General features: G+C 40.3%; 1 protein-coding gene across 1 annotated transcript in view; it reads left to right on the top strand.

The window, feature by feature from the left end:
• Window positions 1-4,067: 4,067 nt before the first annotated feature.
• The window catches only part of LOC124526851 (phospholipid scramblase 1-like), a 31,131-nt gene continuing 18,262 nt past the window's right edge, over window positions 4,068-16,936 (top strand). The window contains exons 1-3 of the mRNA XM_047100033.1: window positions 4,068-4,381; window positions 9,580-9,605; window positions 13,056-13,136. Of these exons, the coding sequence (XP_046955989.1) occupies window positions 9,593-9,605; window positions 13,056-13,136 (94 nt within the window). The 5' untranslated portion in view covers window positions 4,068-4,381; window positions 9,580-9,592. The remainder of the gene's footprint in view (window positions 4,382-9,579; window positions 9,606-13,055; window positions 13,137-16,936) is intronic.

The following is a 16,936-nucleotide window of genomic DNA, read 5'->3' as shown; positions in this document are numbered from 1 at the left end:
AAATATAAATGTCCTTGGAGAGTCCATAACCATCAGCTAACCTTCACAGAACAAGTCGTCTGGAACTATGTAAGTCCATGATAAGTGCTGTAGCTCTTTCCACAATTTGATTCTATCATCATCAAGACCTGTCCTCACAGTCTCAAGACAATTCCACATATCATTGCCATATATAGAGAAGGAGGCATATACATACCTATATGTATGTGTGTGTATACATGTATATGTTTGCCTACATGTATGTGTATATGTGTAAACACACACACACACACACACACACACATATATATATGCACACATACACATATATACATTCATACAAGTAAGCAGAAAGCAGATTTCTAGAAGTCCTCTAGAAGATTTTTCCTTAGCCAAATCTGTGTTATATGCCCACATGCAAACCAATCATAAGGAAAGAAGCTGATTTTCTAGTAATGAAAAAGCATCTTTTGCTTTAGGACCCTCCTTCCATAAACACATTGTTCCCCAATACCTTACAAAAGTAGGATTCCCTCCAGGTCCATTATTGCCTTACTGATTCAGAAAAACTGAGGGTGGAGCTTCACAAGTTGAGTTTTAAGGAGAATTTCAGGTAGTTTGGCTGCATGCTAAAATTTGAGAACCACTATTTTACCCTGTAAAAGAAAATACTAAGTTTTGGGGAGGCCACTAATAGTTTATACCCTACCTAAATATCTTCTAATTAAAGATGGTACTCTTTTTTGGATATCATAATAAAACTAAATAGAAAACAGTAAAGACAAAACAAAATAAAAAAACACAAAAGATGTAAAAACCACAAGGGTTACAAAAAGGTAATAATGTACAGGCGGAATAAGATTTCAACAAATTTGAGAAATTAGATGAGTCAGATGTGGTAACTATTTTGTAAGACATAAGAAGTTATAAAATGTGTAAGAATAATTGAGATTCAATTTACCTCCACAGACTCCCAGAGAGACAGAGCACTTAGTGATGACAAATAAAGAGAGGATAAAGTTTAAAATTAGAAATTAAAGGGAGGAATGCTTGAAAGCCTGAATTAAGAAGCCTATTCACCTACCCCATGGATTGAATATGGAAATGGTACGTGCCACCCTAAACAAGATACAGGAGACTTCTGTTTAAAACAGAATGGAAATATCTCGGGATTCAAAAATAATATTCATCAAGGTGGAAAGGTTGAAAAATAACATTGAAAGTGTTATCTACTAGATCTCTACAGTTTTCCTGCCCCATCTACAGCAGAAGTTCAGCAGTCAGGAAGCTAAATCCTAAGAAGAAGCTTCTGCAAGCATTGGAGACTTTGGGCATCTACTTTGACTCCCATAAAAGTGTTAAAACCAAAGATAAATTTTGGCCCATCAAGAAGGAAAAGTTAAGAGAAGACCCCCCACTAAAATCTCTGCTCATAGAATTACCACCTTGTAATATGAAAGAGAAGTAAACTCCACCATGTAGGAGGGAAGGGCACAGAGAAAACTCACCCTCTGGGCCTTGGTGCCAGTTGTGCACCAAGATGGATGCACAAAAAGATGGATGGATGGATGGATGGATGGATCGATCGAAGTATCATTGTAAACTCCTTAACTTACAATAAGAGCATGGATTTCAGACAAAATGGACTTTGAAGGAAAAGCATCACTAGAAATAAAGATCACTTCATTATTGATAAAGGTTCAATTCACCAGGATAATAGAACTCCTTTTAGTTTTTGCTTAATCACAAACCAAAAACTATTAGCAAAAAAGTCAAAACAAGAAGTAATAAACAAATCTATCATTCTAATGAGAAATTTTAATATTCCTCTGAATAATTGGTAGAATAAACAAACAAAGTATCAGCTAAGGTAACAGCATAATTAAGAAATTGACCTAACACATGGGGCACCTGGGTGGGTCCGTCGGTTAAGCGTCTGACTTTGGCTCCAGTCATGATCTCACAGGTCATGATCTCACGGTTGGTGGGTTCAAGCCCCACATCAGGCTCTGTGCTGACAGCTCAGAGCCTGGAGCCTGCTTCAGATTCTGTGTCCCCCTCTCTCTCTGACCCACCCCTGCTGTGCTCCATCTCTCTCTGTCTTTCAAAAATGAATAAACATTAAAAAAAATAAATTTTAAAAGAAATTGCCCTAACACAAAAAAATACAATACCATACTCAACAACTGAAGAATATACCTATTTTTCAAGTATTTATAAATTTTTTTTTCAACATTTTTTATTTATTTTTGGGACAGAGAGAGACAGAGCATGAACGGGGGAGGGGCAGAGAAAGAGGGAGACACAGAATTGGAAACAGGCTCCAGGCTCTGAGCCATCAGCCCAGAGCCTGACGCGGGGCTCGAACTCACGGACCGCGAGATCGTGACCTGGCTGAAGTCGGACGCTTAACCGACTGCGCCACCCAGCGCCCCTCAAGTATTTATAAAGTGTGTACAAAAATTGGCTATGTACTGAAGGGCCATAATGCAAGTCTCAAAAAATTTCAAATGATTAAAACTATTTATAGTATATTCATGGACCACAATGCAACTATAAATAATAAGGTAACTAGAAAATTCTAACTTCTTGGCAATTGGGAATAAACAGGTGTAAGGAAGGAATCATATTGGATGTCCTAACGTACAGTAGGCTTTTAAAAATAAGAGAGAAAGCCCAGAGGTGAAAAGTAAAAAACACAGTAAAAGATGATTTAAAAATGAAAGAGTTATGAAAGCAACTTTAAATAAGATTATAATCCAGAGACTCAGTAAGTAGGCCTCTGTTAAATGAGGGATTCAGTCCACAAAATGTAAAAAGCACAACAAATCAGCAAGTGCAAAAAATATCCCAATCTGGGGCGCCCGGGTGGCTCAGTCGGTTAAGCGTCTGACTTTGGCTCAGTTTATGATCTCACGGTCCATGAGTTCGAGGCCCGCGTCGGGCTCTATGCTGACCGCTCAGAGCCTGGAGCCTGCTTCCGTTTCTATGTCTCCCTCTCTGTCTGACCCTCCCCCGTTCATGCTCTTTCTCTCTCTGTCTCAAAAATAAACAATCCCGATCTGACAGAAAACTCTGTATTAAATGTCAGACATAACCCAGAATAAAATGTTAAAATGTTCAGTAACCCTCTGAATGATTACTGAATATCACCAACAGTCAGAATTAACAAAAACAATAACAAGGTCATACTTGCCAATTAGAATAGCAAACATTTAGAGTTGATATTCAGGAAGTGGAGAGGTGGTAAAACTTTATTGGCAGAAGAACAGTGGTAGATTAATATTTATTGAGTGCTTACTCTGTGATAGGCATCACTTAAACTTTTTGCGTATTTTAACTTCCTTAATCCTCATAAAAATCTTATGAGATAGATAAAATACCCTCATTTTACAGATTAAAAAAGAAGCACAGAGATTCTAATTTGCACAGTCACAGAGAGGAGAAGGGATTCAAACTCAAGCGGCTGGTTTCCTCCCTCCTTTCTTACTTTTTTTCTCAATATCTCTTTCTAGTCCCCTCCCTTCCAGTACCCTCTTCCTTCCTCCAAGGAGGTGTCTTGGTAATCCTTCAAGTATCTGTCAACAGAGTCAGGGGAAGAAAAGGGGAGGGGAGGTGGAGAAAGTATGCTTCACCTTTTCTCCACACTCATCTTTATTGTGTGGAAGATCACAGGTTCCTTTTGTAAATAAAATAATTTCATGAAAAAAAACTCAATGAGTCCTTTAGCTCAGCTCAACAAATACCTGTTTACTGAGTCTGCCGGTCGGGCGGCGGTGCAGAAAAATTCAACAGTCTAAACACGTCTAGTCGCTGTGATTGTTAAAAGTTGTTAATGGCGTGGGGGGGGGGGGAGAGGGCAGAGGAGAGAGGGAGGCAGAGAAAGGGAAAAACGGGCAAGAAGGAGAGGGTGAGACAATGAGACACAGAGACATTGGGAGAGAGACAAAGAGTCAGGAAGCTACAGAGAAAAAGCCCCGTCGAGACAAACACGCCGGACCCGTCCTCATTGGTCCCCGGGGCCAGCGCTGCTCACAAGCTTTGAAAGTAACAGAAATGTAAGTGATGCAGGTTGAGAGCCGAGAAAAGGAAGTTCCCTACGGTTTGGCGCCCACGACAGCACCCCCACGGCAGCCACTCCCCTGCGGAGGCCTTTACGTGTCGGAGCGGGCGTCCACCTCCCAGTTAGTTAGCTCTCCGTTGCCCTCGCCGCTGAACTGACTTCGGAATCTCTGCGGGGAGCGAGGAAGGGGGCGGGGGCCTGCAGCTCTCACGCCCTCCGGCAGCGACGCGGGCGCGCCGGTGGGAGAGCCCTTTTGTGTACCTAGGATCCGGGAAACGAAACCGAGAGCGTGTCCGCACCTCGGAGGTTCTCGGCAGCGCGGAGCACCTGCAGCCCCAGGTGGGCGGGCGCCTTTCTCGCCCCTCGGCCCCGCGCGCGCACCGGGCGCCGGACTCGCGTGGGTTCCCGGGCCGGTTGCGCGGCGCTGGGAGCCGCTAGTGGGGGCGGGGCGCGGGGTCCGGCCAGCTGTGTTTGTGCGGGGTGAGCTGAGTAGAGGAGGCGGGCGGGCGAGCGGGGTGGGGGGTAGCGACCCCCGGAAGCGGAGCTGCGACTCGCGAGTGGCCCCAGTTGGCCCCCAGGCCCCACCACCCGGCACCACTGGTAAGGTGTTTCTTGCCCGAAACTGCCTTGCGTGCTCAGCGCCCCTGTACTACTACTGCCCACCTCTTGGCCGCGCTGAAAAACCCGGCAAGAACCAGTGGGTGTCCGCTGTCGCGCTGGGAGGATTAGAAGAGATGATTAGTGGGGCCTCTTAGCTGTCATAGAACAGTATGTATTCGTTAGGAGTACGGTGTACCCTAAACCTGTGCTAGTCACTCTGGAACACCAGACGAATTGGAAAGATAGAGCTGGTTTATAGCATAGAAGCTAAGACCATTAATTAGTTCAGGAGTCCACCTGCCTGATTTGAATCCTACCTCTACTACTTAATTGCTGTGGACTCTGAACCAGTTTCTTCATCCTTGTGCTCTCCTTGCCTCATCTCTGAAATTGTGCGATGGTCAAAAACGAGTTACAAGAGTTACAGTATGGCGTGTATTAGTGTAAAGCTGTGGGAGCTGTGCTAGCCCCAAGAGTACTCGGTAAGGTTAGCTTTTATTATTTTTGATACTTGACAGAATCCCTGCTTCTAAACTCATGAATCTGGTTCCCACATGGTTTTATTTCTAGGGTTATTCCAGTAAATCTTGGAATGGCCGCTTCTCAGTTCCAGGAACTGGCGAGCATTGTTTCTCCTAGTTGAGCAATTTGAGAAATACGGTTTACTCATCTTTCCCTTTTTTAAAATGAAAAGGGAAACGAGTGGATTTCTGCAGTGGATACAAAAAGTGGCATGTATGCTCTGGGAAACGGTGTGGAGGTTCCTAAAAAAATTAAAAATAGATCTACCCATGACCCAGACATAGCACTGCTAGGAATTTACCCAAGGGATACAGGAGTGCTGATGCATAGGGGCACTTGTACCACAATGTTTATACACTTTCAACAATAGCCGAATTATAGAAAGAGCTTAAATGTCCATCAACTGAGGAATGGATAAAGAAGATGTGGTTTATATATACAATGGAATACTACTTGGCAATGAGAAAGAATGAAATCTGGCCGTTTGCAGCAACGTGGATGGAACTAGAGGGTGTTATGCTAAGTGAAATAAGGCAGAGAAAGACAGATACCAGATGTTTTCGCTCATATGTGGATCCTGAGAAACTTAACAGAAGACCACGGGGGAGGGGAAGGGGAAAAAAACCTTATGGAGAGGGAGGGAGGCAAACCATAAGAGACTCTTAAATACTGAGAACAAACTGAGCGTTGATGAGGGGTGAGGGAGAGGGGAAAGTGAGCGATGGGTATTGAGGAGGGCACCTGTTGGGATGAGCACTGGGTGTTGTATGGAAACCAATTTGATAATAAATTATATTTAATATATTAAAAAAAACCGAAAAGTGGCATGTAAAATAAGTGGCTGGGTCAGAGATTCAGCAGCCTTCCCATTAGTAAGGGAGCTGTTCTTTATGAACAAAAGGAGTGAAATCATACTGTGCACATATTGTTCAGTTAACAAGCAGCAGTTAAGTCTCTTGTCCTGGACAAGACAGGCCATATTCTGGTCTTTGAGAGCATAGAATGCAGGTAGAGAGACATTAAATGGGTACAAACTGTGTCCCATGTACCTCTCTATTCTCATGTCTGATTATCTTTTTTTTTTTTTTTTTTTTTTTATAATCCACAAGTCTTTCATTTCCTTGAATGAGTCAAGCTCCCTGTAGCCACAGGACTTGTACAGTTCCCTCTGTGTATAATGCCTAACTACCTGTCTCAACCCCCAACCCATGGCCTGGTGGATTTTAGACTACCTTTGGCTCTCAGATTCAAAGGAAGTTTAGGGATATAGATTTCTACCATTGTCATTAGAGCAGTAACGTTTTCCTAAAATAATTAAGAACATGTGTCTGCCTCTTGGGACTCAGAAGAATATTTAAGTGGTTTGTTCTTAATTAAGAAGTAAATGTGGATAAAGAATCCAAATCTAGTTTATGCCTAGTATATAGGCATAGGAGTCTTAGGAACTTCCAAAATTATGGATGCTTCCCTTGGGTTCCAGATTTTACATCAATAACTTTTTTGGAAAGCAATAAGATAGAAATTCCAGGACCCCAAGAGATAGATGGGTCAAGAATGTCACTGTCCTGTGAACTGTGGAACCATGACTAATGTCACCGGCATCATTTCTCCTTATGCCTGATGGAAGAGATTTATCATTTTCAAATAGCCCAGAGCAGCAATGGGTCTTGATGAGGAAAACAAAGGCAAAAAAATGTAGTTTAAATTAAATCCCCTTACAGCTTGAAGCCCAGTGATACCAGAGACCTGCAGTCTGTAACATTCCGTAGGAATTTATGGCTGCCTTAAGGCCTTCATGTTTACATTCCATTAAAAACTAGAAGCAACCTTATCCTGACAGTAGCTAAATCTTCGTCCTGTAAGACCCTGCTTTCAGCATACAGAAATTTCTTAGAAACTAACTTTATGTCCCCTCCTCCACAAACCTTCAAATACATTATCACTCACTCCTCACAGTCTCAGAGCAGCTCTTCTGCCCACAGGTTCTGATCCTGTGCTTTAATAACATCATATTTTTGCACGAAACATGTCTCAGGAATTCTTTCTTAGCCATTTGCATATGAACCCCACTTCAAATTGCATCAGGTCTTATGGTGTCTAATAGAATAATTTTTACCAGAGATGTACTTACTTGTATATAGTATATGATGTGTTAAATCTCAGAAACTCTTATTTAGCAGAGTTAGGGATGAGTGTATAGTAATCAGATTATAATTTGAAACTATATATTTGTCTTGAAGTAATTAAGATTCCAGTGGTACAACATATATGACTTTCTTAGAGACTTTTTTTTTTAGTACAGGATGAATATGATGTTCTTTTTCTTGGAAAATTTTCTAGGATTTGTTTCTTATTAAGAGTAGTGGAAGGCAGGGGTATACCTGGCTGGCTCAGTTGGTAGAGCCTGTGACTCTTGATCTCAGGGTTGTGAGTTCAAGCCCCACATTGGGTGTGGAGCCTACTTAAAATAAATAAATTTAAAACAAAAAGAGTAGTGGAAAACATTATTTAAAAGTTATCATGTTAATTAATTAATGAAATCACCCAGGACTCAGCCTAGTCATTTCCAAAACTGAGTGACATTACCTCTTGTTAATAGACCCTTAAGTTTGAGAAAATCAAAAGATCTTCAAAACAGCAAACAGGAGCGGACAGGGTGTTGTGGCATCATCTTTATTCCACAAGTGCTTTATTCTACCTGGCACACAGGTGGCTACAACTGTCACTTAACATTTTGTACCAGAACTTATGACATGCCACGTTTTGTGCTTGAGATATTATTTAACTGCAAAAATTCTAAAACCTACAGCAAAAAGAGGACCCAGATTATGTTCTGCAATAGTTTTGCCATTAGGGACTTATTCTCACACATGTGCCATTTTAAAACTCAAAATAATGTAACCAAATTGGAAAGAAAAGAGCAAATAGGGACAAATAAGCTCTGCTTTAGAGTCTGTTCAGTTTCACTTCCTGGGATCTCTGGGCGATTGCCTTATGAGTTAATTGCAATCAACAGGCATCAAGGGGGTTGGGCTTTAAAGTGGAGAGATCAGGGGGAAAAGAATCAAGGAACTGGAAGGCAGAAGTGGTGAGGGAGCCTAAGGCAAGCTGACAGGCTGCAACCCACCCCCACCCCGGGGGGAATCCATGAGATACTCCTCAGGCACTCCTGGCTGCCCAAGAACAAAGGAAAGGGGAAAAAGAAATGGTTAACTGATAGAGATCATTGTGCCCAGTACCTGAGTCTCCCGTTTACAAATATTTTACAAATATCAATAGCCCAATCTCCAGAAACCGATGGACCTCGTTTCCTGGAGCCTCAGCATCACCCCTCCATAGTGCTGTGGAAGACAAAAACAGAAGGAAATGGCAGAACTAAATTTCCTTGTAACCTGCAGCCCATTGACAAATACTTGAGTCTGGCCGAGTAAACTGTTTCTCCAGGAAGTCCCTACTGTCTTAAGGCTAATGCTTTGCTAGAGGGAAAACAACCTTAGCTTGACAACAGTTAGGCCTCCAGTATCCTGGGAGTCTTCTTTAGCATATGCAAATCTCACTGGAAACTTTCCCTGGACTTTACCACCCCCCCAACTCCCTATTATATAGCCAGTCTCTCCTCAAAGTCCCAGGGCAGCTCTTCCTGCCCACGGGTCCTGTCCCCGTGCTTTATTTAATAAAATCACCTTTTTACACCAAAAACATCTCCAAGAATTCTTTCTTGGCTGTCAGTTCCGGATCCCACAAACCCCACTGTCACCCCAAAAACCTCATCAGAAGTGCCGAGTACAATGGTTTTTTTGGGTTTTTTAATTATTATTTTGTATAGAAATAACCTAACACAAAGTTTTGGTTGGATTGTGACGGTGCTACAACTATGACAACCCCTGAGAGTGGATTTTCTGGCTAAAAGTATATCTTGTAACATAACAAAGAGTCAGGCCTTTTCAAATTTGCTGTTCAAGATGGGCAGAACTTATCCATAGAATCTGGAATCCAGAGATATTTGCATTAGTGTGATCTGATAGCTAACCCGTCTGTCTGTCCTGGTGAACTTAGAGCCCAGCCTCCTTTGTGTAGACTGGAAGACTTCAGTTTTTGACTTGGTTACAAGGTGGGGTCTTAGGCTTACAACGTTTTCCTCTCAGCTTTCTGCCTTATAGGACCTTCTCCCCGCAAAGGTTTGTGGAAAACATCCACCATCCTGGGGTGACGCACAACTTCTTAAGTCATACTCAGAATCACACCAACAGGGGATGGGATCAAGACCAAAGGGTTTAAATAACCAGATTCTGGTAGACTAGATGAATAGAGGAATATCCTATGTGTATGTATAGTTTCATAATATCTTGTTACAACAGTCATATTTGACCTATAAATTTGTAGACAATGTAGTAATATCAGGTCTTCTTTTTCAGAACTCTGTAAATCATGGAAAAGCAAAGTAAGTAATTTAAGTGTTGACTTCCTTTTATAATGTTAAATCTGTTGTTAATATGTTCTTTGTAGGGGCGCCTGGGTGGCGCAGTCGGTTAAGCGTCCGACTTCAGCCAGGTCACGATCTCGCGGTCCGTGAGTTCGAGCCCCGCATCAGGCTCTGGGCTGATGGCTCAGAGCCTGGAGCCTGTTTCTGATTCTGTGTCTCCCTCTCTCTCTGCCCCTCCCCCGTTCATGCTCTGTCTCTCTCTGTCCCCAAAAAAATAAACGTTGAAAAAAAAAATTAAAAAAAAAAATATGTTCTTTGTCTTGTATGATGCTGTATTCAGTTTCTGAAAGGATGTAATTTACTTTGTTTATGCTCCAGAACCCGAAGTCTAGGTCATTTTTTTTTTTTTACTGTAAAGACAATGTACACATATATCCACTACTGCTAGTTTTTCCTGTAAAAATAAAACCTTAGATAAGCCTAAGGAATTTTAGTCTTACTGGGAAATATGTTATATAATTTATACTATATTCCATTTAGGTTAGTTTTCCCCTTTTTGTGTGCATTTTATATACATAAACATCATTCAACTCAAATTAACCAGATAAGAAATTTAATATGTTAGATCATTGTAACAAAATCTTTGGATATATCCCTGCTATATATTTCATAACATCCACACATGAACAGGTTTAATAAATACCAATGATTACGTTCTGGCTTTTTTCCTATCAAGAAAATTCTAAATAAGGTGGATATCGACCAAGCATATAATAAAAGACTTTGTTTTTGTTTTTTTTAATCTAAAGTTCTGAAGAGAAAAGCAATGCATATGGGGGAAAATATGAAAAAAAAATCCTGTTTTATGAGAAGATTTACATTATCTGTTTACTTTTGTTTAGATACTGAAGACATGTTTATCTCTCACCATAATGTCAGCCTTACTAGCTGTATTAGATACTCTTTAGGACTAGAAACCTCAGCTTTCCTTCATGAAGCTTCATGATCTCTTAATGTTTGCTATATGAATTTAATTTTACTTACAAAACTCAAGGCTTCTTAAATGTAAATTGATACAGTATTACACTTTATATCTGCTACAAGCATTAGGATGCTTCAGATCACCATAGAAAGATTCTTTTTGCCACAGTCATAGTCACTTTTTAACTCTTCATCTTCATATACATAATTGTTTGTATATCTGTGTATATGTGCATAAATAGGAATTAAATGTATACATGTATATAAATACATATAGAAGTAAAAATAAAATATCTTTATATTAATGTGACAGTCCTATGGTATCTATAAATTATTTTAAGTTCCATTTCACAAATGCAAAAATCCATTCATAATTCATATGATCTTTGGTATATTTGACCACTATTTGCTTATTTTCCCTCTGTATGAATTCCTGCTGAAATTCCTAAAGCCAGGATTAACATTGTGGAACCAAAACCCCAGAGATTATGAGCTTCTAATTTCTTGAATCTGTCAGCTCCTAGATATGTATATGTATTTACTATTGTTCAAACACTGGTACCTAGAGGTGCCAAAATGTGACCTATCATTTAAGAGTAGGTATGTTAGTCAGACTTGCAGTGTTTTCCTTGAGATCTGTTAAGCGTGATCCGGTTGTTTCCAGCTCAGGTGGGGAGTGGCAGCGGTGGGCAAAGCCTTGAGAGCTAGAGAACTAGGAACTAGGCCACTCGAAGCCAACAAACAAGGGAATGGTTGGGATGGAATGACTTTTGTGGTATTTGAGAGATCTGCAATCAGTCAGGATACGTTGCGGCAACTGTTTAGGGAAAAGCCCTGATGAAAGTAGAGGGTTCTCTTACCGGAATATGCACCAGCTCTGTGGACTCCAGTCTGCTGAAGTTATCATGAAGTTGATTGAGTGAAGGAGAAGGCTGGCTCACAACCCAGCTTTCCCACTGAAACCACATGAGTTGAGTAGTCTTTGAAGGCCTATGATAAAGAAGTGTGTAGACAGTGTATCAGATGGAAAGTTTGACTAACTTTTTCTTCTGTATTGATGCCATGTGCTCATCATTCAATAAGAAACTGTTTTGGGTTTATAGTTAGCAAGCCATAATGAGCCAGAGGAGGACATGGGACAAATGTAGTGTCCACTAGACCTTAAGTTCTATGAAGACAGGGCCAGGATAGCCTCAGAGCTTAGCTCAGAGGCAATACAGGAGATGGCCAACAAGTATTTATTGTCTGGCTGGGGCGGCTGCTAAATGAGTGACTAGGAAACACAAATATGAAGGACTAGGAGGTTCAACCATTTGTTCGTATATTAAGAATATTCAATGTTTAATGTGGTATTTTATTGTTAGTTATGATTTTATTGGGCAAAACCAGTCAGATACTAGGAAGTTCCTTATTGGGTATTCTTATTGGTATTGGATATTCTTGAATTCCTTATTGGGAATTCAACCTTATTGGGTAATTGCAGAGTAAGCATAAAAAGGATATTCAATATTGAAATATATGCACTATTTTAAATATTTTGAAAATAATTCTTTGGGACCCCTGGATGGCTCAGTCAGTTAAGCGTCCAACTCTCAATTTCAGCTCAGGTGATGATCTCATAGTTGTAAGGTCGAGCCCCCATGTTGGACTCTGCGCTGGACGTTGTGCCTGCTTAATATTCTTGGTCTCCCTCTCCTCCTGCCCCTGCCCCTCCCCTGGTTGCACGCATGCGCATGTGCTCTCTGTCTCAAAGATAAAAGGAAAAGGCTAATTGGTATAGCAATAACTACATATCTTTAAAAAGCATCATACTATTTCCATCATCATCCCTATATCCAAGTAGTTTCATTTCTCTCTGTCTTCCTTTACAGTCTGTATGTGGTTCTAAAACACTTTTTTCCCCTAATACCAACATGGAATTAGGTATTAACACTTGGAACACTTCCAAATATGGAACACTCATCAGACATGTTTGAAAGCTAGAAGTTCAGCCCTGGTAACTCAGCTGTCTCATTTTATTCAAAGAGGAATTTGTTTGAAACCGATGCTCCTGCCAATTAAGTCTGATAACAGCTTTTGTTAAGTGAAGAAATCACTTTATTTTAGTACAGCACAAGATCATATAAAGATCATATCAATGGAAATTATCTAAGGACAATGTATTTTTCTTTCTAATACATATTTTTTTTTGTTTTTTTCTTTTTTTTTAATTTTTTTTTTTAACATTTATTTATTTTTGAGACAGAGAGAGACAGAGCATGAACGGGGGAGGGTCAGAGAGAGAGGGAGACACAGAATCTGAAACAGGCTCCGGGCTCCAAGCTGTCAGCACAGAGCCCGATGCGGGGCTCAAACTCACGGACCGCGAGATCGTGACCTGAGCCGAAGTTGGCCACTCAACCGACTGAGCCACCCAGGCGCCCCTTATTTTTTTCTAATATATATTTCATTAAAGCAAATATATGTTTACCTTTCCCTAAATTGCAGACGGACAAATGAATGCTCCTCACCCAGGAACGAATTTACCACCTGACTATCCCCCTCAATATCCTTCAGCAACACTCCAAGGTAAAACATTTGTCTAAGAATAAAAATCCAAAATTATTCAATTACTGATATTCCCCAAAGGTCATATGTATGGTTGTGTGTCTGCCTTTGTGTATTTTAGTAATGTCTTTTATTAAATTGGCAGCCTAGTTCTTGATTTTTTTTTCTGACTATATATTATCATAAATAATATCATAAAAGTAATGTTTACTTATGCAGGATAGTAAAGATATAGAGTTAACAAAAACAGTCCATTTACATGTAGCAAATAAAATAAAGTTTGCACCAAAATATACATTAGAAGTAAAAGATTTAATTGATCCTTCATCTGTTCTGAAAATTGTCATCACGTAATCACATTTAGATTTATCCCTGGGTAATTTTGAGTCCTATATTAGCTGAGGGTAATCGTGTACAGTGAGAGTCACAGAAAAGACGTGAGTGCTTAAAACTGGAAGCTGTAGGTAATAAAAGTGTAGCTGCTTGGGGGTCATTCTCATGTTCACTTTGTAACATATATGAAAGCTTTGCTTTTTGTACGCATGCTTAATCATGCCTTATATCTAAGAAAAGTAATCGAGTCCTATCACTACATTCTAGGGAGTACATTTTTCCCTTTGAACCAGTTATTGAAAGACCTCAGAGATTTTCATGTAGACAAATGCAGTTATCAAAATTACTAGAACTTCACTACATGGCAAAATTGATGGTGTACCCAGATTTGCAAGTAGTCAGGCTACTTCCTTCTTGAGAGACCGAGAGACCACTCTGGAGACTTAGGATCAAAAGGTATCCGGTTTGGGTAGATGGGTGTATCCATTTTGTATTCTACTCTGAGTGAATAACTCTGCTTGGGAACTCAGTGGCTTGTTTAATTGTGTAGCCAAGAAACTTCCCAGCGGGGCCTGGATCACATCCAGGTGTTTGCAGTTAGAAGAATCTGAGCTAGAATATCTCTAAGGAGATAGTTCTCAAGGGTGCCTGCCCTTAAGTATTACGTGGAAGATTTTAAAACACTGTACCAGGGCACTATCCCAGGAGAATTAAAGCAGAAGCTCAGGTCACGGGACCCAGGGATTGGTAATTTTTTTAATTACCCAGTTAGTTGTAATGTGCAACCAGGGCTGAGAACCGCTGCCGTAAATTCTTATATGGTGGTTGTTTGATGAATTATTAGCAAGCTGGAATATTCATCCAGGGCACTTGGAGAATGATTTAATCCACCCCACAGCTAGTTAAAATGAGGTGATACATAATTAAATTCAGTTATAATCAGACTTGAGAGTTTGTGAGAAAAATAGCCTAATTTTATTTCACAAGTCCAAGACCATATATAGTGCAGGTCTTAATATGACAATGATGCTAACAATAGTGACAGTTTAAAATTGAGAGCTTACTGTGCATAATGTGAATAAACTCATTTAACTGTCAATCTTAGGAGGTAAATAGCATCATGTACCCAGTGTGCAAGTGGGAAAAAGGCAAAGAGAGGCTGTATCAGGTTTCAAGTTCTGGCTTCTGCACTAAATGGCTGTGTGGTGGTTCATACAACTCGTTATACCTGCAAGTCTCAGTTCTTAGCTATAAAACAGGAATAACATTTTCTCATTCAGGTTAGCTTGGAGATTAAATGAGAGTATACGTAAAGCGCCTGGTAGGGGCGCCTGGGTGGCGCAGTCGGTTAAGCGTCCGACTTCAGCCAGGTCACGATCTCGCGGTCCGTGAGTTCAAGCCCCGTGTCAGGCTCTGGGCTGATGGCTCGGAGCCTGGAGTCTGTTTCCGATTCTGTGTCTCCCTCTCTCTCTGCCCCTCCCCTGTTCATGCTCTGTCTCTCTCTGTCCCAAAAATAAATAAACGTTGAAAAAAAAATTAAAAAAAAAAAAAAGCGCCTGGTATAATGATTTACAAATACTGAGTGACAGATATTTGCAATTATGTTAATCTGTTTAATCAGTTACACCTTATACAAATGAAAATATCCAAATTTCAGGTAATTCTGTATGTTTAATCCGTTATTTTGGAAATAATCAACTATCCTCTCTCTCCAAGGGTCTTGAGAAGATTAAAATAATGCTAATGTGAACTCACATGTCCTTCTCATTGGCTTGCCTGTGGTCTGATCTTTGCACTGTAGCCATTGATCTTTAAAAATGCCTATCTGTCCATATTACAGACAGTATTCAGTGTGTACATCATTGGTTTTTCATTGCTTTTAGGATAAAGGCCAAAAGGCTTAATTTGGTTCACCAGACAGGGCCTCCCCTGCCTTCTCTTTACCTGTCTATTAAGCCTGGCTCTCTGCTATTCAAGTCGACTTGGCTTTTTACAGATTATTAGGAACCCTGTATGTGTTACTATCCCAGGGCTTGTCTGTGGAACGTTTTTCTCTGTGCCCCTGGTCTTCTCTACTCCTTTGTATCCTTTAGATCTCAGCTCAAAGGCAGCCCTCAAGGAAACTGTCCTAACTCCTCCCTTTTCTCTCTCCCCATCCCATCACTTTCCTCTGGCATATAGTCATAAAAATCTGGTCCCTCCTTTCAAAGAGCTTGTCTTCGATTCTAGTTAATCAATTGATCATACTGGTGTTGTAGATCCCTAGAGTAAAGGATAAAATATGAAGTTATCTTCCCCATTAGGCAGTGAGGGCATCTGCATTTCTTATTTTAAATCCCAGTGCTCAGCACTCCCACCAACTTTGTAAGATATAAATCAGATTATGGAACTCACTTGTCTGCTTAAAATCCTCAAAGGCCTGTCGATCACACTTGGAATCAAATCTAAGCTCCTTATTAATGGGCTCCCTACATGAACTGTTTCTAGGTTTTCACTGACAACAGTTTCCACTCTTCCTCTCCCTTATGATGTTTCTCTCTGCCTCAAACATGCCAAATTCATTCCTGAAATCAGGGATTTTTGCATTTGGTTTTCCTTCCTCCCGCAACATTTCTTACCAGCTCTTTACACAAAGCTTTACCTTTCTCATATCTTAGATCTCAACAGAATTTTTTTCTATCTGAAGTACCTAATTGATACCTTTCCCTCTCCACCATGCATTTTCTCTGTGAGTTCAATCTGAAATCTTTTTAAAAAAATTTATTTCCTCTCTCCCAAAAGTAGCCTGTAAACTCCCTGAGGGCAGGTTGCCTTGTTGAGAACTGAATCCTCTGATTCTAGAACAGAGCCACCCACATTATAGAACATCTGTAAATATTTATTTGTTGTGAGAATGAATGAATTATAAAAACTATATTTAAAAGATACTAGTAGAAGGTTTAATCTCCTAAGAAATCTTTTTTTTTTAATTTTTTAAAAAATCTTTATTCACTTTTTGAGAGAGAGACAGAGCGCAAGCAGGGGAGGAACAGAGAGACAGGGAGACACAAAATCCAAAGCAGGCTCCAGGCCCTGAGCTAGCAGCACAGAGCCCGACGCGGGGCTCGAACTCACGAATCGTGAGATCACGACCTGAGCCGAAGTCGGACGCTCAACCGACTGAGTCACCTAGGTGCCCCAGAAATCTTTTTAATAGTGGATGTATTTTGCCATCAGTGTCTTTTTTTAAAGTATTTATAAATTGTATAATCTAAGCATTAAATTTTACGTAGCCTTTTCTGTTAAAATATTATGGAACACATTCCTTTGAAATTGTATTCCATTGCTATGGATTACTACTCTGTGGACTATTCATATAAGCTTATGAAGCTTCATTGTAATTACAAATTCACATAGAATACAGAGTATACACTTAGTAAATTTATTCTTCTCCTGTGCTTATTAAATACTCAAGGCAAGTTTGCCTGTTGTAACTTTTTATCTTCCTT

This window comes from Lynx rufus, unplaced genomic scaffold, assembly GCF_022079265.1.
Source record: "Lynx rufus isolate CCGP_SWC_20201006 ecotype Redwood Valley unplaced genomic scaffold, mLynRuf1.p SCAF_5, whole genome shotgun sequence".
In the NCBI taxonomy this organism is placed as follows: Eukaryota; Metazoa; Chordata; class Mammalia; order Carnivora; family Felidae; genus Lynx; species Lynx rufus.
Note: the sequence above shows the minus strand (reverse complement) of the source record. Positions and strands in the feature narration are given on the sequence as shown.